Raw genomic sequence first — 22,794 nt, 5'->3', positions numbered from 1 at the left:
CCCCGAAAAAAAAGTTGCATTCATATTATATATAATATGCATTTACATGCATGTCAATAGTATTCTTTTAGAGCAAATTAGAAATTGTTAAAGTGATAATACGGAAATGAGTAGTAATATTGCATCACAATTTACATTCGCAATGACATTAAAACAATTCATTTAAGTAAGACTATCAATTAGTTTCTAGAAAATAAAATCAATAAATGAAATGAAATTATGTGTTAATGTTTACAATAAATACTAAATAAAATAATTAATTAATTAAAATATACATTATACATGAGGAAAAAATAGTTTTTAACATTGATATATATGTAGCTTTATATGTAAATATATAAATGAACATCAAAAACTATGATTAATATTAGATACACTGATAAAATATCAACTAAAATTATACACATAGACAAAATAATGTACGACTAGTGGCCAAACTCTTTGACGGTAAACAATAAAGAATTTTTAATCCATCACGTTTAACATAAAAAAGGTAACCGCTCTAGGATCCTGACCTCTTTGCATCAATTTTTTTATATTATTTATGGTTTCTTAGATATATCAATAATCTGCTTCAAACATCTTCCAAATTCTTCTAAGATAAGTCCCTCTATTTGTGATTCGGAGAGTTCATTTTTTTCTGCTTCTTCAGCTTGAGTAAGAAGGCACTGACATGTAGCACTTATAACTTCATTTGTGACAAAATTAAAGGATTTTCTGGAACAGTAAAATATTGATTATATATGACAACATTACGCACATCGATAATTAAATATCAAGTTTTGTAAATGTATAAATGTTTATAAAATATATGTTAGTTTTCATGTCTATACATACTTGTCTACTTTTGGCGACTCATTAGATAGGGATATAAAAGGAGTAAGTTTGGATTTTAGAGACGGTTTGATCTCTTTTTTCAACATTGGCAATATAATTTGCTGATCAGTCGGTTCTTCCGCGATGGCAGCTTCTTCAAAATGGGTATTACTATTACTATTTTGAAGATTCTCAGTCAACGTGTTGGCGTTTTTATTTACACTGATATCATTATGGGTTGAGCCCAGAACAGTAGGCCCTGAGCCACTACCACTTAGCGAACTAAATTCCTCCACATTTTTACAGGCTACACATCTACAAGCCTCTGTACAGGGGATTTTAGCCTCGTAACATTCACAATAGTTCTTAAGACATGAAGACCTTTTACAGTTGCAACCCTTGTGATGAACACGCTCTCCTTCGTTGTTGCCTCCACGACCAATTTTTGGACGAAATGCGTTTGGATTACGCTCAAGACAGGATCTAATGCTACGTTGCCTATCCTCTTCGTGCTTTATATTGTTGTAACAATTAAAACAGTTACAATTGTAGCAAAACTTTCCATTAGCAAAACATTCACAATATAGCTTGAGACATTGGGATTTTGAACAATTGCAAGGCTTTCGAAGTCTTACACCTGAACTCACTTCAAGTGTCGCCGCTGCAGGTGATTGAATATTTGACGTGGATGACGATGAAGTGGATGGAGTACTACTTAAATTTTCTAGGACCAATTTTCCATCTTCTTGATCTTTAAACTCTATAAGGGGTGCAATAGGAAGATACCGGGACTGAAAAAGTTAAAAAAAAAAAAAAAAGTTTAGAGTAAATTAATTATATTTTTTGTGATATATTAAATGGATACTCAAATATTAAATTAGAGTGTAATAATTGAGAAAATAAAAGTGAATACTAACTGATGCTCCCCCACTTCCTGGAGAAGACAACGCTGGAGATGTGGGAAGGATAACTCTCTGAGCAGGAAGAATTTTTCTTTGCTGAACACTTTTAGACGAAGGAGGTAATGCAATTTTTAGAGATTCACTACTTACAACTTGGGATTTATTGTTGGGCGGTAAAGCAACCTTAACATATTGAACTTTAGAGCTATTCAATTGAATGATGTTGGATGCAGATGAAGAGGAATTGGGTTGAGGAGGCAGTCTGATTATTCTTTGACTCTAAAAGTTGTATAAAGTATGTATATATATATATACATTTACAAGAAAAGATAAATCACGGTTTATCACTTACATCACTTCCAGGCTGAATAATAACTTGTTTTCCACTACTATTTTGTGACCCTATGACAATTGCTTTAGGTGATGCCTTGCCTGATGTTGAAGTGAGCAAAGGTTTAATTGGACTACTACTTTTAATGACTTGTGTAGTCTTGATTGGAGATGAGTTTGAAGAGGATGATATCATTAAGCCCAATTCAGTTGCTTGTGCAAGACTTAACTGACGCGTTTCATTCCCTTTGATAATTTTGACTTGCTGAGGTAACCGAGAGGATGAAGAGTATGGCGATAGAATTTTGATTCCGCTGGTAGAATCTACTGTGGTTTCTTTAGAGGTAGATATTGAAGATGAATTAAGAGGTTTCCATGATGCCATTGGTTTTAAAATATTACTATGATGAACTTGTAGAGACTTTGCAAGGCGAATAGTGGGCTGCTTTAAATAGTAAAGTGGGTTATGTTATTCATCATATATTAAATATATATTTTTAGTTACACATTACAATACATTTTCCAACCATAAAATGTACTTCAGTATGTACTTGTTCCTTATCTATCTACTTGTGAAATAAACTAATAAACTTTCAATGAATTATGAACAATGAACTATAATGAGGGAAATCTATCAATATTTTGAATAGGACTTAACCTTTACGTAAAAAATAATTGCCCTTAATCTAATAAGAGATAGGAAAGAAAAAATTGTTTCCAATTCCTTTCAAAATACACACTTGTGAAGTTGATTTGGGAACCGTGATTACGTCATTGTCTTCACGAAGATCCTCACTGCTCTTGGCTTCATCTGAAAATTCAAAAAATAACATCCATTATCTCGTTCATTAAATTGATGAAAAAAATGTCAAAAGTGAATAGAAAGAACAGAATGAGTTCCCTCCTTTGAATAATTGTATTTCACCGTGACGTCATTAAGGATAAAAGCGAGTTAGGAGAATAAAAGCAAAAAAGTCACATGAGTCTGCGACGTCATCAAACCCCATATTCAAATTTATTCTCTTAATTCTTTTACCCGATCCTTTAAAAAAAACAAATGAGGTCTTACCACTTTTGGCTTCCTGTGCATCCAGATACAATGTTTTTACCACATCTTCAAGCCCATCTTCTCCTGGATTATTTGTAGATTTAGTCTCTTTTCCCGCTTCCATGATTTAAGTGATATTATTGTGTTTATCCTAGGTAGTTACAAAAAATCAAAAATAACTGGATCAAGGACTTTGAGTAGATTGTTGCGATGTATATAGTGTGCAGAATTTAGTTGACACCAAAATTACTTTTATTTGTTTGATCAGCACTGAGTTATTGCACTTATTCTAAGCCGAAAATTGAATTTTCTTCTCATACCTCCTCAAAAAGTGACGTCATTTGTTCTTTTGAATTTTCTGTTTACATCTAGGTAGATGCCAGATCCTATACTCAGCCCTATCTCTTTACGTTTATTTTACTATTCCTATTCTAACGCAACCTTTCATTAAATCAAAGAGGTTCAAATTCAAATTATAGATTAATAAAAATATTATTTTATTGAACATAAATATATAAAATACAATGGATAATACCTCTTTTAAATTATAGGTTAAAAAATATAAAATACAAACACACTTTCCTATAGTATGACAACACACTTTGGATTGATGACGTCATGACGTCTCTGCTATAAGTATATTTCATATTTAGTTCATATATCTGTCATTGTGAACAAGTCCTATTATGTCTAGGTTAGTTGATCGATTTTTTATTAATTTTTGCTATTTGATAGACAAAATCCCAAAGTTTACTAAATCATATCTGTATTTTTACCGAAGATGTCTGTAATTTGACCAAAATTAATTTATTTTTAATCACAAATTTTAAAAAGATGATTTTAAAATATATTAGAGCTTTTGAAACAAAACAAAAATTACACAGAGTTGTAGTTTGGTTAAAAAAGAATAGTTAAATAAAAAAAAACAATTAAAATTCTCAGAATAATTAGCGATAAAAAAGTGCATGAAAAAACAAGAAAAACCTATAAGTAGATATGGCAATTTTTAGTGTGGTGTTCACTATGGGTGCTACCTGCATAGTTATCCTGGACTATATGATTTGGGAGACTTGCATCTTATTTTCATACTGTACCCTTAATTGTAGGTATTAAAAAGAAAAAAAGGAAAACATCTATCAACGTTTATGAATATAAATACGGTAGATTACTATTAGTTGCCTTGTAACTTTTAACAACTGCATTTGAATCATTTATGAGTTAGATACTGGATATACACCATTATCATAATATTAGTTTTATTTTTATAATTTAAAAAAAAACTATCAGTATAGCGAAGAAATCCATAATATATTAAGAATGAGTGGATATTATATAGTAAAAATGAAATGCTCATGTGAAAAACATAAACTTATAATTAGATCTTAATTTTTCATTTATCTTGAATATAGAGTTCAATATAATTATACCTATAATCAATTACCTTGTTAATAGAACCGAAGATGATGATATCAGCCTCTGTTGCCTTGTGATTTTTACTATTATATGAATAAATATTTGAATAATAATAGGGAAATTAAATTTTCTAAAGCATCACCACTTTCATATTGGTTGGAATAGTTTGTAATACAGACCAATAATAGGAAGAATTTAACAGCAATCACAATAACGAAAACAACTTATAATTAGATAGGATGGCAAACATATAATTATATATTCATTTCTGTGGATACCTTAGATCCTTGCGAGAGTAATATTCCAATATCTTGGCAAGCAATTTGGCTGTTTAGAAGAGGATTCCCGATTCAATAAGTTTGGGAATAAGTAAGATATTTCAATAAAAATTTACAGAAGTTAAGAGATCTCTTATTTATTTATTTTTAAACACATAATCATTAACAGTTTCAAATAACTATTTATATGTAATAGTAGAATAGAATATGCTTTGTACACATAAATATCGAGAAAAGAGAAGGACATTATCTTTACGAGTCTAGAATCATCTTCCACTTGTTTTCCAATGACAAAAGAGACTAGCAAGTAATATAAAAATCAGGCGTGAGCTTGAAATATCCAGGTTATTTAATTATTCATATAGGGCGTGTATCACAAAGTCCAACTTATAAATGGAATTGATATCAATGAGATTGAGATGTGTGATTTCTCCGTTATATAAATTAAGAACACTGAAGGTTTCTCATTAATGAAATAATTTTCTTAGAGTAGGAGACGAAGTAGAGTTGACTTTCAATCATTTCAATGAAGGAGCTGTGGCTTTATGGAACTCCTTAGTACAATGATGAGTAGAAGTAAACGATGATTCCGTAAAAGATCTGGAGGAATTAATATAGATTCAAATTACAATAATTTACGAGATCAGAAGTCACTATCACAGTCCTTGATTTAAAGGGGCATCCACATTATGAACGATCCTTCCATTAAAGGAGATTAAATCCACCAACTGAAGTACATTGAGGCAAGATCCCTTGTACAGACCGTGACATAGAAGAGAGGAGTGTCAGAAGGGTGGGTGGATTAGATAACCAAATGGAAAAATAAGAATTACTAGGAACAGGATATGGACCCAGATCCATATCCCCGATTGCTCCGTAGGAAAGATCCATCCAAATGAACAGAAATGAAATGTCTTTTCACGCAGTTCGAACTCTCTCTCACCTCCCTCCATCTACTGAATGCTAAGTAATGTAATTGAAAGTCGTACCTACATAAGGAAAAAATGTTTTGTAATTCAAAAGGGGTTGTAAGTCCCTCATCAATGATGAGTCCTCATATAGTCCAAGAGTTATCCGCTCCAAATTAATATTTGTTATGAATTTTAATGATCTCCCACGCCCCAGCTGTGCTGCATCTTAATAAATGAATAATGATAGATAGCTAGCAGCTGGCCGGAGCTCAAGCTTTTTCCTTAGTTCAACTTATGACGTCATCTACAAATCGTATTCTAATTGGTCGATCCACCTACGACGATCACATGAAAATGCTGGGAACGTAAGTGAAGTTCATATTGGAATTATTTTCTTTTAGCTGGTTTCAATTTTGTTAGGTGGCTGCAAATATATATACAACTTAATCTTATTATTTACAATGACTATGTACTTAATTACTCACGATGATTCAATAATATATGTATTTATAATTTACAGATGACTTGGAATAATTATAAATATAGATTCCTTCCCTGGCTTATTTTCAACATCAAAGAGCAGCTGGCTCCTCTCAACAAAAATATCCAAAAATATGAAACCCTTTCCCCATCCCATTTGAAAAACTCTGTAATAGATGTATTGAAAAAATTGAACCCTCACTTGGATTATAAGCAAAATAATGATCTACTAGCAAAACATTTTGGGTTTAGACTTAAAGTCGCCGATTCTGATCAAAGACATGGTGTAGGTGTTTACGTAAGTTCAGGCTCTGTCTCACCAGGACAGGTTGTGGCTCTCTATCCTGGTACTGTATATCATCCAGGAGATCCAGTATTCCTACAGTCTCTTTTCAACCCCTATATCTTGCGATGTAAAGACGGAATTATGATTGATGGTAAATCATATGGTTTATCTGGCTCATTTTTTAAATCAATAAGTCATAGAGATCGTTACCCGGATGCTACATGGCTAAGAAAGAATCGAGCAACTCCATGTAATCCGTTAAATATTGGACAATTAATAAATAATGGTGGAGATAAAAGAGCAAATGTTACGTATACGGAATGTAATTGGGATCTGAATGTCAATTTTCGTCTTAACTATTTGATTCCAAATGTTTTTTATAACCATATTCATTCAAACATTATCCGTATTGTTCCAATTGTTGCCGTTAAAGAAATTTCAGTGGGTGAAGAACTTTTATCTACTTACTTTACCTTGATTGAATGATGTAATATATAGTCTTAAATATATACTAGCACAAACGCGCTATCTTAGGTCTAAGATAGCCAATGAATAATTTAAAAAAAATTATTAATATTTAGTTTATTTTTGTTAAAATTCTTAACTAAAACGATTCACTATAAACTATGATTATATAATAGGTAAATTTCTATTATAAAGCCTCCTTCTATACAACATTTTATGGTGTTTCTGTCCATTTGATGTAAATATAATCAAACTCTTTTTGACACTCTTGAAAATGCAACGTATTAAAAACATGTGAAAATACTGATTTTTTGTCATTACTCATTACTAATGACTCATTACTCCTTCTTCATCTATAATAAAGATTGAAGATACATCCTCAGATTAACTCGCTCATTTTCTTCCTAATTCCCTTTTTTAATTCGTATTTAATATACGTGTTCCAGTAATACTGATACGTTCTTCTCCCTTTTTCTGTTAGTACAATAATTCCTTTTTGGGATTTTTAATTTTTTTGGTGCATTTTCGAATCGACAACCCATACCTAAAAAAAACTTTGAGACACGGGGCATCGATATTCTTTTACAAAAAATTAAACTTTCCCTCCAGAGCCCAGGAATCTGGTCTGATCAGAACTAAACATAGTCTTGCGTACGTAACTCAAAATTCTGAAAAACTTTTATTTTTATGTTTAAAGTCTGTATTTGTCTTCATTTTTGAAATAAATGCGTTTTTATCATTGTTTTTCTAATCGGGACGTGCATCAAACTCACACAAATTATTTCAATACTATTTTTATTAGATGAGTATATTTTGAGGACGGATAAGTTATATTAATGAAATAACTCAGGTTCGATTATGACTCAATTAACTAGATATAATTTGTCTCAATTAAGTGGGTTAGTACATATATAGCTTGACAAGTGTCGTTTATCTTAGAAATTTACATAACCGAAGAAATTCAAAGTGGCTAAGCGCTTTTCTTTCACATTTTGTATAAAGTGTTGATGCAGAAAATCTACAATTAATTATATAAGAAATGCTTTTATTAAATTATATGGAAATAAATTTAGTAGTTTAAGGTTTAAAATAGGCTATAATCACAAAAATGCGTAGTTTTTCTAGCGAATTATTCAATGCGCATATTAATTAATTAACAGCATTCCATTGATGTCATGTTTAGAATATTGACGTCATCGGTTGAAGAATATAGTAAAAAAATTAAAAAGAGTACTAACTATTAAGTTAGACAATAACTCATTAATCCTTCGGAGGGAGTTGTTACGATTATGGCTGCGAAAATTCATGAAAGTATGGTGGCAAATCTTACAGCTGGTTCTTTAGGCGGAGGCAGTCTTCCAGCAGAACATCATGGAAGAGCTGGAACGGGACCTAACGGAGAGAAACCTCAACTCATAAATCGGTGCGATGGAGGATCTGACGAGGTCAACGATATTCATTTGTTAGATTCCGAGAACGGACTTATTTCCATTAGCTCTGACCGGTAAAGAGACGTCCATAACGAAGCATTTGCTCTTGACGCAACCTTTAATTTCTCCTTTTAATTTTGTAGGTCTGTTCGCGTTTGGCTTCTTCGTGACACAGGGCAATATTGGCCCAGCATTTGTCACTACATGAACTCTGCGGTTACAGCTCTCAATTATCATGAACCACAACGAAGACTCTTTGTGGGACTTGATTCCGGTGTTATTTCTGTACGTTGAAACTTAGAGGCTCAACCTCCCTCATTGAATTATAACTTTTCCGCTAACAAGTAATAATGATATTCTTTTACCCTAGGAATTTGTAATTTCTTCTGATTATAACTCTATGAAGCATGTCATCGACTATCATGCACATCAGGGCCGTATTACTGCAGTTAAATATTCACCCAATCATAAATACATCTTGAGTGTTGCCAGAGACAAGTAAACGTTCCACATTTTCAAGTTCATTCTTTAAAATAATATATATTCTGCTACTGCAGATATTTTCAGTTTCATTGTACAGAAAGTGGGAAGAGACTGGGAGGTTACTTATGTAATTCTTGGTGCACGGCTGTTGAATATGATGAACAAGACAAGTATGTATTTATTGGAGATGTTTCTGGGATCATAACTGTGTGTAAACTAAGCGGCGGCAATGGTGTACAGTTGATTAATACTCTTAAAGGCCATGGAGGAAGTATTCAAGCCGTATTATGGGATGGAAAGAAAGGATGGCTCTATTCTTGTAAACAGGGAAACCCTTGGAAGTTTTTATTTTTTCTAATTTCCATATACTCAATTTAGGTGGCTTTGATTGTAGTGTATTTGTATGGGATATTGGAGGAAGGAAGGGCACTGTATTTGAATTGTATGGCCATAAAAACAAAGTTACCTGTATCTATTATTCAAGTACCAAAGAAATGCTTTTCTCATCCGGAGAAGATATGAATCTAGTCCAATGGGATATGTCTGTCCAGCGGGAAATTGTAAAAAACATATTTAGTTGTCTATTTTGATGGGTTATTAATTAAGTGATTTTAATTTAGACAGCTGATTGGAATGAAAGTGATAGTTGCCAACTTTGCAATCGGCCATTTTTTTGGAATTTGAAGGCCATGCAGACACAAAAACAACTTGGATATAGGCAGCACCATTGTCGGTATGTATAGGATATTTGCATGACCTTCTAAAGTGAAATTACTATCTAAAAAATAATTTCATACGTGGCCCGTCAATTCAATAGTAGGATAGACTATTTTTTTCATAAATGGAGTTTGTTTTCTTCGACGAATTATTGTCCATTTCTATCAACAAATTATTATAATTAATTACTTGGAAATGCCGCAAATTGCACTTACAATAACTAAAAATTATCGTTACTGTAAAATAATTATAAACTGGTTGATTTTATTGGAAAGGCCATATCGGCACCAAATTAAATTTCACAAACCAAATGAAGGCTTTAAACTTTAGTTAAAATTCTTAGATATCCTCAGAAGTTAGAATAAAAAGTCGATAATTGATTGAAGTATTAAAAGATTAGTGTATATATTATGTACAAAAATACATAGGGCATTTCTCCTTTTCTTGATTATTATTCTAATTGTTTTTGTGTTAACCCAAACATAATGTAAAATATGAAGCATACACTTTTGGGTTATAAAGTATATTAACTAATTTATAAATATATTAATTTATTTTATTTTGTTATTTAATAAAATGATCTTATTTTTTAGTTTAATTTATCATATAACTTAATTTTTGTTTAGAAAATGTGGTAAGGCCATTTGTAGTTCTTGTTCAACTCGAAGAAGTCAATTACCTAGAAAAGGACATGAGTTTGTCGTTAGAGTCTGCGAGGAGTGCTTCTTTTCCATAAAGGACAACGAGTAATATTTTATTTTAAATAGATATATTTTTTTTAATTAAAATTAATATTTAAGGAAGACATCATTGGCCAATTTTTATGACTTGAAACAAAACGTACTCACAATGAAAATCGATGAGGCGAAAAAAGTCTTGGCATCAGTTGGAAAAGGCGGAGTAATAAAAATATGGTCAATGAAGGAAATTTTGTAGAGAATAATTATCTATAAATGTATAGAAAACTCATCTTTCAATGTCAAATATGAATGGCTGCCTGGATCGATTTATTATGATTATCTTACATTGATGTGTATTTCATCAGAATTTCAGAGTCTACATTCAAAATGAAGAATTTTATGTGAGGTTTTTCAGAAGCATTACTCTTTTTTCTTAATCTTGATTTATAATTTGTGTAGGAACCTTATCAATTAAATGTTTATTTATTTTTTCCGTTATTAAAATTTATAGATTTGAAATATTTTTCTTTATTATTTAAAATTTATTGATCTGACGTGTTTTTCTAAAAATTTCTTTAATATATATATAATTATTTTAAATTATTAATCGTATTTTATCTTATCGATTTTGCATTTAGCCATTGTCTTACTTTGTAATCAGCGTTATACCCGGTGTACTAATGTTAAATAAATAAAATGATTTTTAAATATCTGTGTCCTTCATGGTATCTTGTATTGTTATGATTTTATATTTTGTTTTGCATAATAATACTAGAATAATAAATAACACATGTTTGATTGTATTAAAAAATAATATTAGTTTAATTTTGGAGTGTTTAATGTTGATGGAACACTGAAGATCAAGGATGTCATGATGATGGGAAGTCAATGTAATCCCATATATTTTCAATATTTTTGATACAAAATAACATTCTTTACTACAAAAAGTCGTTCTAAAACAACTTAATGAATTTTTTTTTGATTCAACTGTTACACATAAAATTAAAAATTGATGATGTATCAAGATCATTGATCAAAATAATATGATAAACGAAGAGTCAGTGTCTTTTTGTAGTTGCTATAAAATATATGTTTTTTATTTTCCAAAGGTATTATCATTATTATTGAAGGAGAACATATAAGTATAAGGTAGTCTCTACTGTGTGATTGAAAAATAGTAAGACTGAGGATTCGTTGTGAAGTTATGAGCAGAGATGAAAAAAATGCTAGTGTTATTGCTTTTTGCAGTTAGTCAATGGAGCTCAAGGAGAAAGTGGGAGCCAGACATATGTTATTTCTGAATAAAGACCTATGTTAATATCAGCTCTCTGATATGGGATTTTGGGAGGGAGAACACAATTACTTCTATAAAAAGAAGAACCTTCTACATTGAAATAGTATTAGTCTATGGAAACTATTATATATATTTTTATTTAATTATGCATTTTTAAATCAATTTACCCCAAATATAGGTGATAAGCGGTGATAAAAATCCAGTGTATTTTTAGCTGCCCCGTTTTTTTGGAATTGGTAGTCTGAAAAATGGGCTTTTGAATTTTTTTTCCATTTTATTATTATTTAATTCCTGAGTTGTGAGCATCCTTTCCTAAATAAGTTCAATTCTATTCAAAACCTCATTGAACATTCGTGTCTGCTCAATTATCATTATATAATAATAATCAAATAATAATGACAACTGCGAAGGAAAAGAAAATTCAGGGCACTTTTACTAAAATTTACCATCACAATTTTCTCTTTTAAATTATTCTTCCTTTGTTTTTTTTTCCCTAGACTCAACTAGATATTAATCTTATAGCAATATAGTTTTTTTTTTATCTCAATAGGTGAAGTACCCACGGCTAATTAAATAATGAACAGAATAGAAAAAATAGCACAAGCTCAACCATTTTTCCTTTTCTATATGGCTATACTTAGGTTTTTCTTTACTTACATTCCATATTTACCTATAAGTTACAACAAAGTTTATTAGAAAATTTTGCTTAAGGTTTTTTACTGGTTTTATACGAAAAGCTGCACCATCGGTAATGAAAAACTTTAGTCTCTCGCCACAGAAATCGGAGCCAAAATTGTTGTTAAGACTTTTGGCTTCTTTTCTCGTTCCTAATCGATCAAAAGAAAAACAAAAAAATAACAATAATAATTGTACAAATCTAACCTTCTCAGGATTTGTTTGGCCTTGGAGAACAAACGATCGTTGCTGGCACTACTGGAAAGCACAACATTGTATCGTTGAAATACCTTTTTGGGCCTCCAGTAGGCCAAGATCATTTTCGGACCTTCAGAGTCATCAGCCAGGTATCTTTCCACTTCCTGCTTGGCGTTATCCATCTTTTTGGGATGTTTGGGAAGAACACTTCAAATTAAAATTCCTATTTACAAATATCGGCCAAAATCAGTTCCCACAACATATATAATGATCGAGACTAAGTTAACCCTGAGGTTATAAAGTTCGAAACGAAAATCTAGACCAAGAACTGTATTTTTAGTTCGAGACCAAGACCAAGTGTATTGGACTCAATACCAAGACCAAGGCTTTGATGTGTCGAGACATAGACGAGACCAAAACCGATAAAAACCGTATTGAGAGAAGTCTCAAGATAAAGACTGGCCTCACAGCACTATTACATGATGTGTAATTTTTTACAAATTTATCGGATCGCAATTTTTATACTATTTCTGTAACGATATAACGAAAAGGACCGATTGCGAAATTGCGATCAGCGATATAATATCGCCATATCGCAATTGATCGCTAATTAGAAAAAAATCATATCAACAAGCCTGAATTATTAAGTACTAATGGTTAGTGGTTCCCAAACAGTGTGTCTTGAGGAAAATTCAAGTGTGCTGCATGATTTGTGACAACCATACATTATTTGCAATAACTTATAACAATCCAATTAATTGGTTTAATTGAGAAAGTTATTTTCAATTTTTTAAACTTATGCTTGCGTAAGATTTTGAAATCTTATGTCAATTTACTGCATAAAAATATAAGAAAACGTATTTAAGTTGGTAAAATTCGTAAAATACCAAAAAGAAAATTTTATCTTCCAACGTAATTTCCACACACGAAGGACCTGGTGGTGTCTATGAGGGAAATTATATCTTCATTGTCTTCTTAGAGTTGCCAACTACATGAGAGGCAAATTTGTCAACCGAAGACAGCAGAGAGCCACAGGTACATCATAGAAAAAAAGATTCTAGCTTATCTTGAGATATAACTTCGACTATCTTTTTTTGAAATCTTAACAATTATTCTTTAACTCTCAAATTTTTTGATGTTATCTCAAAAGATACAGAAACGGAAAAAGTAATATAAATTTTTATAAATGAGCAAAAATTCAAGTAATTGTATCGCTCTTCTAAAATAGCGAGCGCGCTCCACTTCTCGCTCGTTATTTCAAACAATGAGCACGCTCTCGTTCATTGTTTAGAATAATGGTCAATGGCCATATTGATGACCAATTTGATTTTTGATTTCTTTTTTTAGTATACTGGTAGATTATTTTTTCAACTATGATTAGGACCGTCTCAATTGAGCGTCATTTGCCCCTCCAATATTTGAAGTTTTATTCAAGAAAAAATTACTAACCTTTTTTTCTCTTTCAAATTATGAAAAAATATTTCCCCCCTGTAATGAAAATCGTATTTATTTTGGGCATGGAAAAAAAGAAACACAAAAACCAGCATTGTAACACTGATAATTTGAAGAATGTGCAGGAGAAGCACAGCTCAGCTCTCCTAACATTTCATTCAATCAGCTAAAATCAGCTGTGACAAGGTATGAGGGAGGGGGGGGGCAAATAAACAAGGATATTGACAAGAATTACAATAATGTCGATTCCCAATTTTACTCAGAGTCCAACAAGGACTTTTACAATTATAACTCCGCAAGAAACCCTCAAGGTTACTGTCTGTTTTTAACGAGCACACACGAATGTTCAATCAATTTTGAATATAATTGAATCTATTTAGGATGTTCACAACTCAGGAATTAAATAAAAATGACAACTGATACTTTAAAAAAATATATATATAACTACAACATCTGAAATGTCGTAGTTACTAACTACGCCCTTTTAGTTGTTTCCTCCTGCTCTCCTACGACACGATCTTTGAGTGCCTCCTAAAATCATTTCAGTGATTTACCTCAGCACATCCAACTTCCTCTTCTTCTGACGATACGTCCAGACTCATAACGAAGCGGGAATCACTATTTTTGTCTAATCTGATATTATGCTTGTTTATCAATCCATGAGTATTTTCCAATATTAATATTCCATCATTTACTTAGTGTAATCCTTGAAAACGTTCTTTATTATATATCTGAATATTCTCTAAATAAGTACCTAAAAGATGACAATCCTTATTCAATTTTAAAGGATTTGTTCATTAACAGAGATGGGGAAAATGGGATGTCTTTCTGAGTTTAAATCAAAAATAAAATTATATGTTGGCAATTTTGATAGGCTCATTCAATAGTGAGTTGGTTCCAAGCAATCATTCCCTTCCTACGATTTATAAAGATCTTCTTCATGCTTTTAATATTTTAAAATTTGAAAACCAATCCTTAAAAACAATAGTATGAATAGAAGTTTATAGGCTTTATATGTTGTATCTAAAGTTAACATATAAATTTCAATATCAACTATTAAATAGGAGTGAGAAAGTTTCCTAAAGAATCTTCATAATTTCCCAATCAAAATAGTAGTGGATCTTGACTTTCCATGGAGCTCTTTTTGTCACTTTCCTCACAGCTTCGAAATGTTTCCTTTTTTGGACTGTCATGCAAGGACCTCATGTCGCTTTTATTCATTTCTTACAGGCTAAAACGATCTAAAAATAGGAGTGACAAAAAATGAAAATTCTTTCTAAAGCAAAAATAAATTCAGGATTTTTTTAACCTTCACATGTTAAGGAAGAATAGCAACTACTCAAGGGAGGGAAAATTCCTCTGATCATCTATCCTTGTTTAGATGAAAATGTGATGATTCTTTATTCTAAAAAGTGGAAACAAATGACTCTAGGCTTATATTATTTGAATTCGTCATTCCAAATTTTTATTACTTATTTCCAGGCTTGTCAGCAATCAAAAAAAAAAAAAAAAAAAAAAAAAAAAAAAAAAAAAAAAAATTGCGATCAGAAATCCATTGCGATATAACGATCAGGGCCATTTGCAATCAGCGATCTGATCAATTTAATTGCGATCATATTCAAATATACAATTCATTTAAACCTATATTTAATTTAAATAAACAATTTTTACACCTTTTTCAAATGTATTTATTTACAATAGTTTACTAAAATAAAATATAGGTAGAAAAAAACTTAAATATTGTCTGGCGGCAAATAATAAAATATATTTAGAAAAAAACTAAAACAAGTCTGCTGGCGAATAATAATATATCTACATAAATCATTTCTCTTCTAGCTCTTTATTTGACATTAACAGGACCCATTGCAATACTGTGATCAGTGATATAATATCGGTATATCGCGATTAATCGCCGATCAGAAAAAACTCTGATCAACAGGCCTGCTTATTTCAATGTAACTATATATATATTGACAAATTTTTTATTAGAATGGGTTTGAATAACTCTTCACTTATTATCGGAATAAGACCAAAAAACGTAAAAAAGTATAAGTGGGGGGCAACTCTCAGAAGAAGTAAGAGTCGTGCCTACACTTCTTCTTAAGGAGTAATCTTCATTTTTTTTCTATTCTCTTCCCCCTTCATTTTACTACAGAAAAATGGAAAGGCTGGGCGAAATATACACAAAAATCGGTTAGTGAAAACCGTACACACACAAAAAAGAGGAGAAACGCAAACTTTTTTGCACCCAACAGTGAACCGACCATTAATGTAGCAATGGCAGATATAATCATTTTAAGTAGCGATAAAAAAAAATGAAACATGAAGAGATCAGAAAAAACAAATAAAAATGACATTAACGAATATAATATAAATATTTTTTCACTCATGACATTAATGAATTCCTTTTCTTTATCTAGTTGTTCAACTTAATAAGCCACTACTTTTAACCATATACCGTAATGCGTAGTAATTAGTGCTGGAGGTAAGGGAATTTTGCAATAAGCTCTGAATACCCGTTTCTTGACACTAGAATGTAAGAATATATTCTTCATCTCAGATATGAGAAGGTTAGCTTCAGAAAATTGTTGATGACAAAATTCTGATATGGAGGAATGAACTAAAGAATTTCAATGAATGAGCTGTGGATGGAGGATGATAACTCTCTTTGTTTGTCACAGTGTCCTTCACTCGATTATTCTGTCTTTTTTATAGAACTCCTTAGCTCTTAAGATAGAAGTATATGACGATTCTGTAGAAGATATGGATGAATTGATGTATAATGTATTCTTGATCATTGGAATACACTTAATAAGGATAAAAGAAAGGATATACATAGGAATCCCATTTCAAAGTTAAATATGATAGCTGTGTGGTTCCTAAGATAATTTGCAGTATTTTTAGAAGAAGGAGGAAAAAGCGGATCAAGAGGTATTACAGAAGAAACATTCCATGGCACAAAGTCCACATTATTGGCAGTTGATGATCTGCCAGAATACTTCCTTGAAACGGGGGAATTTGAATATGTTTTACAAGCAATGTTTCAATCAGATCCATTCGAAAAAAAAAAAAAGATTTGACCAGTGGGAATTATATCATAAGTGTGGCACAAAATAGTGTCCCCCCCAAAAATACTGGTCGTATTACTAGTGATATTATCACAACTAGATTTTAATCAAATTAAGAAACTCGACGGCAACATCTCTAATTCTGAAATCATAGTTACTCACTGGAAGCTTTACGAATTGAAGACAATTACATCTACATGAGAGAGCAGCGCTCTATACTTTGTTGCTTATTATATTACGTTTTTTTCCAGAAAAATGCTCAGTAGTGTACATCTTGCAGAATATGTATGACCTTAAAAGATAGAGCTCCATATAATATAATTAAGTTTGAGGTAGAATCAGACCAAGAGAAAATTGAATTGAGAAGATTAATGGAAATCATGTGATGGGGTGGGTTATCAACACCCTCTCATATATCTATCCTCTTTGTCATATGTGTCTATGCCTCTTCCTTATCTGATTTTTTATTTAACCTTGAGGAAGACAAAACCCATATAATGCATTTTCCGTCTCTAAGAGCATCATTTGTTCCGACTTTTATCAAAAAAATGACCAAGAGCTCAGAGAAGGTGCTAAGTAATTATAAAAACAACACATGATGGAAGTTACAAGTGAGCCTCACTCCTCAACAAAATCGCACAAGTGCTGTGTAATATTATGAGCAAGAATATAATTGTCAAATTGAATGAGAGTTCTGTTGAGAGTAGAAAGAAGCTATAGGACAAGCAACCTATGAACAATAAAAAAATAAAAAAGCGCCTACGATACTTTTTGGTAATAATTCCAACAAATCTTGATGATCTTAAAAAGATATTTCTATTTGAAGTAACTTGATATAGTATGTTCTAGCCACTATAAATATTCCATTTAATTGAAGACACATTTAAATTAGATATGATCCTAATTTTTTGTAAGAACAATTTTTTTTTCTAATTATTTATTAACATACAAACATATGAGACAATGTTCATTATTAATAAACATTCAAAATGGATGTAAGTTCCAAGATGTGGACATAAAATATTTTACTTTTTGATTAGGATTATAATAGGATATCATTCTTTAAAATCTTTCGCTAGGACTTTTATTCATTCTGTTCATTGGTATAACAGCTCCACGTTATATGTATGTCATTTTTTATCCTGGCCAATCCTTCTTCTATTATAAATATGTAGTCTAGAAGTTGAAGAGAAGAATAGGAATATTGAACGGGAAAGTAACTTCAGTCTTCGACTTAAAAAATAGGGAAGCAAATTTGGTCATTCAACAACAGGGGGGGTTATGTTAATAATGGTTAATGGGGAAAAAATAATAAAAAAAGAGAATGTCTAGAACTATTTCCATGAGTGCTTTCAAAATATTGTTGGATAGGAAATAAAAACTTCCCCGTGCAAGGAGACACAGGAGAGCAATCCTCTCAGACGACGTTATTTGAAATTTTATGGGCAAGAACTTGAAATCCGATGAGGCATGTGGGGATGATGGAATCTTTGGAAAAGCTTATGTCGTGGTGAAGAAGGAAATTGTACCTTATATAACATATATCGGGAAATCTATGGAGAAGCATGCCCCTCTTCCTAGAGCGTTGACTAATGGAAGAACCAAATGAGGGGTGCCATAATGCCACAAAGTCTCTTAGCATCATTTATCTCCCAAAAAATTATAAAGTGGTCATTACGACGGTTATAAACTGGGTCTACATCAAATTTTATTTAATCTGAAATGATGATCACTCTTCCAGCTTGTGCTGATTTAAAATAATTTAAAAGTCCTTTGTAACATGGAACATGGCTTTTTTTCATGCTGTCCGTAAGGGTAGGCATCTACAACATTACCAAAGACTTACTACCAAGTTTTAGAACTGTTTCATTAACTGTAATGAGATACACTCCAAGATCCTTAACATTATTTCGTGTTGATTTCGATCGCGTTCTCCTAATGCGGCTTTTGAAGATTTTTACCTTAATAATAGGTTTCCTACCAAAAATTTTAACCTCCCGTCACATTCCAAAGTATTTTTCATGCTGTGGATAAGCTTCTTGGATACTCCAGTGAGTCTTGTAATTTCAGTTGGAGTGTGACTTGAACGAATTAATCTTGGGACCTTAAGTCTAGTCTCTGATGACTTTTTTTCATTAATGAAAAAAACAACAACATATATTTCATAGAAACAATAAATATTTGGAAATTTTTGAAGTCTGTCACTTAAAATCTTTAGAATTTGGAATATTTTGAGTATGTTAATTTTGAGCTTCCAACTGGTAGGTAACGACGAGTTTTATATCTTGTTCAATATTATTTTGTCTTTAGTAGATATGACCTAGAAACATATCCAAAATAAATTAACTTATTATTCATTTGGGAATATGAGTTAAGTGAACTATATTACAGATGATTGATTGATTTTCACTTTACTTTTATATTTATAGATTGAGATGTTTCAGATTCAAGTTAATTAGTATTACTTGTTTATGATTGGAGAAGAATTTTTTTCGAAAGCAACAAAGACATATGTATATAGATTAATTAATCTATCAAGACAAATTCTTCTCATTTAAGTTTTTATGTTAGTTTTGATTTATTTAACACATCAATCAATAAGTTCCTGGTCTAACCCATATTGGAACCATATGTAAACAGACTCACGTAATTTCCAGTTAGTACTAACCTTCAAACAGTACGTGTCAAAATTTCTTTGCATTCTTACCGTAAGTTTAGAGGTTATAGTAGTTTTATTGAGACCTCAACTTGAGTCATTTGACACATCACTTAATAAATCTCCTGTATTGCCCTTGCATGGTAACATTTTTAACATAAACACGTAGTTTCAGGTTAATAATAACCTGCAAATAGTACTTGTCAATTTTTCATTGCATTTTGACCCTTCATTTAGAGATTATAATTGTTTTAGTAACTTCAAATGGGGTTAAGTTCTGTATTTCAATGTTATTCCAAGGGCGAGGGGGGCTGAAGGGGCTGTAGCCCACCTAAATCAAGAAATAAATAAATAAAATAATTGCCTCCCGATCAATTTAAGGATTTCTTTTCTAAAAAAAAATATTAGGAAAATATATGATTTATTTGATATAATAAAAGGTCATTTGATTAAATTATGCCTTTAAATACCCCGCCCCCCCAAAAAAAAAAAAAAAAAAATGTATTTATATATTATTCTGCGGAAGCCACCGTATTCAATCCACAGTTCGTGACAAAAGGAGCTTGTTCTTCATATAGTAGTTTAGTCTTTTTTTACTCTTTAAAAGTAAAACTACTTATCAAACAAAACCATGCCACCATCATTACAGGGCTCTCAAGTCCCACACAATTGGTTAAAGATAAGCTCAAATACACCTTTTTCTTACGATTCTATGTCTCACATAAAATTTCTTTATTTTTTTAACATAAAAAAAGAAACCTTAAATTTGAAGTCGGCATATTTATTTGGAACCTAACATTGAATTGGAAGCGATAATTTAAAAAAAAAGAAGTAAGTAATTTGATCGTAAAATATGAGTGTAAAGGTTTATGAGCAGTTTGAAGATAAACTTCTTAATTTTATTTAAATCCTCTTACATTGAATTGTAATTTATTTGATAAGTATGTAGGGCCATAATTTACTTAAGCATTATGTGTTTTGTCAAATTCACGTAAGTAGTCAAATTAGACAAAATGTTGTGGGTCTCTGTCAGATTACAGAATACATAATTCAAAAGAAGCGAGTCACGCGGGCTTCTAAGAAGAGTCAACAAACACATCACTAGCATATACGTATGTATTTTTCATATACTTATTTACAGAGGTGTATAAAATATTTTCTAGAGAGCTGAAGCTGCTTTTTCTATCTGAACAGGTTATAAAAAAAAAAATTCCACGGCTGTTATCATTATTATTTAATTCTGAAAGACATAACATCAAAATATAAAATAATAACTGTTGATCAATGTATACGCATATTTTTTTAAAGAAAATGAGTTGCTTGTTTGTTCCGAAAGACCTGTGAATGTTTTATTTATTGACTAAAAAGTATTTCGAAGGAGAGGATCAAGAACCACACGACTCCACTTATCTCATCTGGTTTGAAACATATCGAAAAAATCAGGCCAAAGTGATTTTTAAAAAAAACATTCAAAGACCTCTGATTTCCCATTGCACATGGTGGATATATGTAGGCTCATTACGAATTCGCTGCCTACAAATAAATGGGTGAAAAGGAAAGGTACAAGTATTTGTAGGCTGTGTGAGGAGAAAGAAAAGAATGATATTTATTTATTACTCGTGTCCTTATTCACAAAAGACAAAGACTATGTTTGATAATTGTTGATGAGGGGGATATCTAATTGCTGTCCGACTTAATGGGAGCTAATATTATTACACTGAAATTTGTGTCCACAATTTATGGGCCATTATCGATTAAAAAGAAACCAAAATATTTGGATGAAAATTTTATTGACTATAAATGTTTTTTTTTTAATGATTAACTTTTTTAGATATGTAAACCCTTTATTTCGGCATTTTAACACTTAAATATCTGTGTGTAGGTTTTTTTGAATTTTTGTTTGTTGGTTTGTTTTAAAAGGTAATTATATTGGTGTTACTTTTATGTGTTTCCTTTGAGGTTAATAAACCACACAAACTCTGAGCCAAGAAAAAAGTAATAACTAGTGCATGTGCCAATGAAAGTTTTCTCCTTGAAGTTGTAAGTGTAAGGCCTTCTGTGAGACACAGAGTAGAATTGATTATACACATCGATGTAATTTCTTCTTATATGTTATTGCTACATTAGGGTTGGGATTTGTGTATATTTACTTTCTCTCACGGCTGCTTACAGCTGATCTAATATAAAGACATAACAACTAAGCTGCTGTCCTCAAAAACAATTTCAAATTGTCAGGGTTAACAGTTCTGTTTCTTAAATTTTTATATATTTACAGGACATTTTGCATGTATCACTACTTATTTATACATGTGTGTGTGAATTAGAATAATTTAAATGCAGTTACAAATGTAAAAATAAGTTCTTACTCGCGTTAAAAAATGTATGTACTTGGAGAACTGAATGGTTTCTTTTTATTTTCCAAAAGCTGTTATAATTATTCAATTATATTCTTGAGGAGAGAACAAATAAGTATGCTTTCTAGTGTTGGTGGATGATATGAGGATACAATTCAAATAAAACCCTCTCATATGCAGAGTCATTCAGATTTGAACTTTTTAACTAAAGAAGTCACCAAATTAGGATTTGAAGAAATAGGTTTTGGAGCAGACAACCACGCTTCGAATAGGGAGGCTATTAAGTAAGACTTGTACCAAGGAGAGTTCAAACGGTCTTTTTCAAATCCAGCTGATCCAGAAAAACCATTTTTTCCTATGTTTGATGGATTTCATATTTATAAATGTATAAGAAACAATCGGAAAAAAAAACAATTTTTATAGATATAAAATCTATGAGTCAAAATGTATGGAAGATATTGCTATTTTTCTTGAATATTTGAATGACATGGTAATTCCTGTTACAATCGAAGACGAATCTAAAAGAAATATTTTATTATTTATTGCCGGATTCATTTGTTATTCGCTACCTAAAACAATTAACTGCGAGGACTGCAAAAATGTACTATCTTGTCAAGCCAAAGAATTAGATTTATTCGATTTTGTTAATAGAAATTCTCAGTCGGAATATTTGAACATTTTCAATCGAGGTGGACTGAAATCTCCTTCAGATTCTGTATATCTAATTGCAATATTTATTAATAATTTTTATCATACTGTTATGAGCCACCCAATATCTTAATCAATTCTGGGAATCCACAATCTTTTTTTGCATCTGCAGTGGGGGTGCAGATGGAAAATGAAGAAATAACTGAATCA

At 31.2% G+C, this 22,794-nt stretch overlaps 3 protein-coding genes and 1 long non-coding RNA gene across 6 annotated transcripts; 2 read left to right on the top strand and 2 right to left on the bottom strand.

The window, feature by feature from the left end:
• Nucleotides 1–25: 25 nt before the first annotated feature.
• Nucleotides 26–3,496, bottom strand: LOC121129165 (protein lin-54 homolog). Of its 2 annotated transcripts, none has more exons than XM_040724849.2 (6): nt 3,118–3,496; nt 2,789–2,859; nt 2,071–2,490; nt 1,734–1,997; nt 838–1,607; nt 26–717 (listed from the first exon to the last, which is right to left on the bottom strand). In XM_040724849.2, exons 1-6 carry the CDS (start codon nt 3,218–3,220, stop codon nt 543–545), a joined length of 1,803 nt encoding a protein of 600 aa, XP_040580783.1. In that variant the 5' UTR covers nt 3,221–3,496; the 3' UTR covers nt 26–542. The 2 variants fall into 2 exon arrangements, with proteins under 2 accessions (XP_040580783.1, XP_040580781.1); XM_040724847.2 differs by having other exon boundaries at nt 2,071–2,493; nt 3,118–3,490.
• A 1,412-nt stretch (nt 3,497–4,908) lies between these two features.
• On the bottom strand, nt 4,909–6,325 carry LOC139907140 (uncharacterized). Its single transcript, XR_011783540.1, has 2 exons — nt 6,184–6,325; nt 4,909–6,122 (listed from the first exon to the last, which is right to left on the bottom strand). It is a non-coding gene; the product is annotated as an uncharacterized lncRNA (long non-coding RNA).
• On the top strand, nt 5,939–7,677 carry LOC121129434 (SET domain-containing protein 9). 2 transcript variants are annotated; one of them, XM_040725159.2, is made up of 2 exons: nt 5,939–6,063; nt 6,219–7,677. In XM_040725159.2, exon 2 carries the CDS (start codon nt 6,219–6,221, stop codon nt 6,948–6,950), a length of 732 nt encoding a protein of 243 aa, XP_040581093.1. In that variant the 5' UTR covers nt 5,939–6,063; the 3' UTR covers nt 6,951–7,677. The 2 variants fall into 2 exon arrangements, with proteins under 2 accessions (XP_040581093.1, XP_040581094.1); XM_040725160.2 differs by lacking the exon at nt 5,939–6,063 and adding an exon at nt 6,088–6,118 and having other exon boundaries at nt 6,219–7,086.
• A 432-nt stretch (nt 7,678–8,109) lies between these two features.
• Nucleotides 8,110–11,050, top strand: Wdfy2 (WD repeat and FYVE domain containing 2). The gene is made up of 8 exons (XM_040724948.2): nt 8,110–8,433; nt 8,503–8,644; nt 8,730–8,857; nt 8,917–9,161; nt 9,221–9,402; nt 9,463–9,575; nt 10,186–10,305; nt 10,360–11,050. Exons 1-8 carry the CDS (start codon nt 8,219–8,221, stop codon nt 10,493–10,495), a joined length of 1,281 nt encoding a protein of 426 aa, XP_040580882.1. The 5' UTR covers nt 8,110–8,218; the 3' UTR covers nt 10,496–11,050.
• Nucleotides 11,051–22,794: the final 11,744 nt, after the last annotated feature.

The sequence above is a fragment of the Lepeophtheirus salmonis genome, chromosome 14 (assembly GCF_016086655.4).
Source record: "Lepeophtheirus salmonis chromosome 14, UVic_Lsal_1.4, whole genome shotgun sequence".
NCBI lineage: Eukaryota > Metazoa > Arthropoda > Copepoda > Siphonostomatoida > Caligidae > Lepeophtheirus > Lepeophtheirus salmonis.
This window is presented reverse-complemented; position numbering and strand designations above follow the sequence as displayed.

Excerpts from the sequence above, each read along its gene's own strand:
- Wdfy2 (XM_040724948.2), top strand. The coding sequence starts at position 8,219 with ATGGCTGCGAAAATTCATGAAAGTATGGTGGCAAATCTTACAGCTGGT. Across the intron at positions 9,403-9,462 it reads TGTCTGTCCAGCGGGAAATT|ACAGCTGATTGGAATGAAAG; the intron begins GTAAAAAACATA and ends ATTTTAATTTAG. Across the intron at positions 10,306-10,359 it reads TTTTCCATAAAGGACAACGA|GAAGACATCATTGGCCAATT; the intron begins GTAATATTTTAT and ends TTAATATTTAAG.
- LOC121129434 (XM_040725159.2), top strand. The coding sequence starts at position 6,219 with ATGACTTGGAATAATTATAAATATAGATTCCTTCCCTGGCTTATTTTC.
- LOC121129165 (XM_040724847.2), bottom strand. The coding sequence starts at position 3,220 with ATGGAAGCGGGAAAAGAGACTAAATCTACAAATAATCCAGGAGAAGAT. Across the intron at positions 2,860-3,117 it reads TGCACAGGAAGCCAAAAGTG|ATGAAGCCAAGAGCAGTGAG; the intron begins GTAAGACCTCAT and ends TTGAATTTTCAG. Across the intron at positions 1,608-1,733 it reads CAGGAAGTGGGGGAGCATCA|TCCCGGTATCTTCCTATTGC; the intron begins GTTAGTATTCAC and ends TAACTTTTTCAG.